At 50.6% G+C, this 2,524-nt stretch overlaps 1 protein-coding gene across 1 annotated transcript in view; it reads left to right on the top strand.

Moving 5' to 3' along the window:
• Window positions 1-2,524, top strand: part of CLU (clusterin) — a 6,924-nt gene that overhangs the window by 2,832 nt on the left and 1,568 nt on the right. The window contains exons 2-3 of the mRNA XM_015616028.1: window positions 283-679; window positions 2,337-2,450. Coding sequence (XP_015471514.1) covers window positions 283-679; window positions 2,337-2,450 — 511 coding nt within the window. The remainder of the gene's footprint in view (window positions 1-282; window positions 680-2,336; window positions 2,451-2,524) is intronic.

Genomic DNA, 2,524 nt, shown 5'->3' with positions numbered 1-2,524 from the left:
GGGGAAAACCAGGAAAACTGCAGGAAAACACCAGGAAAAAGGTGAAAACCGGGAAAACCCTGGGAAAACAGCAGGAAAAAAGGGGAAAACCGGGTAAACCACACGAAAACCCCAGGAAAAAAGGGGAAAACCGGGAAAACCCCAGGAAAACAGCAGGAAAAAAGGGGAAAACCGCAGGAAAACAGCGCTGGGGGATGCCAGGAAAGGCAGAATTTTCCGGGATCCCATTCCCGGCTGGATGGCGCCGGGAAGGGGCGGATTTTGATGCCGGTGCCACTGCAGCTGGAGGAATTCCTGAACAATTCGTCTCCGGTGTCGGTGTGGTCGGAGGGCGAGCGGCTGGAGTCGCTGCTGGAGCGGGACCAGCGCCAGGAGCGGCAGCTGGAGGAGCTGGAGGAGCGCTTCGGAATTCTGGAGGACGGGATGGACGAGATTTTCCGGGAGAGCTCCCAGGTCCAGGGGTGGCTCCATCCCTTTTTCCAGGCTCCCTTCGGAGGATTCCGGGAGGAGCCGGCGGAGCGCCGGCGCTTCCGCCGCTTTTCTGGGGAGCTCTTCCCGCTTTTCCGGCAGCCCCCGCACGGGTTCCAGGAGCTCTTCCAGCCGCTCTTCCAGTTCAGCCAGCGCATGCTGGAAAACGCACGCGGGAACTGGGACGATCCCTCGGGAATATTCGAGACAGGTAAAAGGGAGGGAAGCGGGATCGGGGCCGCGGGATCCCAAATTCTGGCGGTTTCAGGGATGAGATTCCCAAAAATCCCAAAATGTTGGTGGATTTAGGGATGAGATTCCCAAAAATCCCCAAACTCCAGTGGGTTTAATGATGAGATTCCCAAAAATCCTGAAGTGTCAATGATTTTAGGGATGAGATTCCCAAAAAGTCCCCAAACTCCAGCGGTTTTAGGGATGAGATTCCCAAAAATCCCCAAACTCCGGTGGGTTTAGGGATGAGATTCCTGGGAAATCCTTGGGAATTCCGAGGATGAGCTCAGTCCTGATGGGACGGGCCTGGGAATTGCGGGAATGGAAAAAGCGGGAATGGAAAAAGCGGGAATGGAAAAAGCGGGAATGGCTGGATCCCACCGTTTGCTGGTCGGGATTTTGGGATTTCGGCTCCACTCAGTCCTGGCCGCCGTCGGGGGAACGGGGAATTTTGGGAATCTTGGGGAGTTTGGGTTGTTTAGGAATTCTACTGATGGGTTTTTTTGGGAATGTTGCAAGAATTTGGGTTTTTTGGGAATATTCCCGTCTTTTTTAGTTTGGGAATGTTGCATGAATTTGGTTTTCCTGGGAATGTTTGGGAAACTTCGGGTTTCTTGGGAATTCTGCTGATTTTTTGGGGGAATATTCCCACTTTTTTTAGTTTGGGAATGTTGCAGGAGTTTGGGTTTTTTGGGAATATTGCTGACTTTTCTGGGGGGAAAATTCCCAGTTTTTTTTTTCTTTGGGAATGCTGCAGGTGATTTTTTTGGGAATACTGCAGGTGCTTGGGGTTTTTTTTTTTCCTTGGGATTGCAGCCGATGTTTTTGTAGTTTTTCAGGATCGCATCCAAAGTTCTTTTGGTGTTTGTTGTTTTTTTGGGATCGCATCCCGTGTTTCTGTCGTGTTTGTTATTTTTTTTGGGATTTGCAGCCGATGTTCTTTTCCTGTTTCCTGTATTTTTTTGGGATCGCATCCCATGTTTTCACTGTTGGGGTTTTTCGGGCTTTCATCCGATGTTTTCGTCGTGTTTGGGTTTCTTTTGGGATTTCATCCGATGTTTCTGTGGTTTTTCGGGATCACATCCCATGTTTTCGTGCTGTTTGGGTTTTTTTGGGATCGCATCCCATGTTTTCGCTGTTTGGGGTTTTTTGGGATTTCATCCAATGTTTTTGTGGTGTTTGTTATTTTTTTGGGATCGCATCACATGTTTTTGTGGATTTTTTGGGATCGCAGCCAATGTTTCTTTGCTCTTGGTGTTTTTGTGGGATTTCATCCGATGTTTTTGTGGTTTTTTGGGATCACATCCCATGTTTTTGAGCTGTTTGGGTTTTTTTGGGATCACATCCCATGTTTTCATGCTGTTTGGGTTTTTTTGGGATCACATCCCATGTTTTCATGCTGTTTGGGTTTTTTTGGGATCACATCCCATGTTTTTGAGCTGTTTGAGATTTTTTGGGATCGCATCCCATGTTTTTTTTGGGAACGTTGCCGCCCTGTGCCGTCACCGTCTGCCGACGCAGCCCCGGGGACGGGAAGGGCCCAAATTCCAAGGAAAATTCACTTTTCCGGCACCTGGGGGGAGCTCCCGGGCTTGGGGGGGATTTGGGGAGCTGAGGCCGGCCCGGAATTCCCGCAGAATCCCGGAATTTCAGCAACGACCGGATGGTTTGCCGGGAGATCCGGCGGAACTCGGCCGGGTGCCTGCGGATGCGGGATGAGTGTGAGGAGTGCCGGGAGATCCTGGCCCTTGGTGAGCCGGGAATGACGGGAATGATGGGAATGATGGGAGTGATGGGAGTGATGGGAATGATGGGGATGATGGGA

Source organism: Parus major, unplaced genomic scaffold (genome assembly GCF_001522545.3).
Source record: "Parus major isolate Abel unplaced genomic scaffold, Parus_major1.1 Scaffold330, whole genome shotgun sequence".
NCBI lineage: Eukaryota > Metazoa > Chordata > Aves > Passeriformes > Paridae > Parus > Parus major.
The sequence above is the reverse complement of the archived record's forward strand: the minus strand, read 5'-3'. Positions and strand labels throughout refer to the sequence as shown.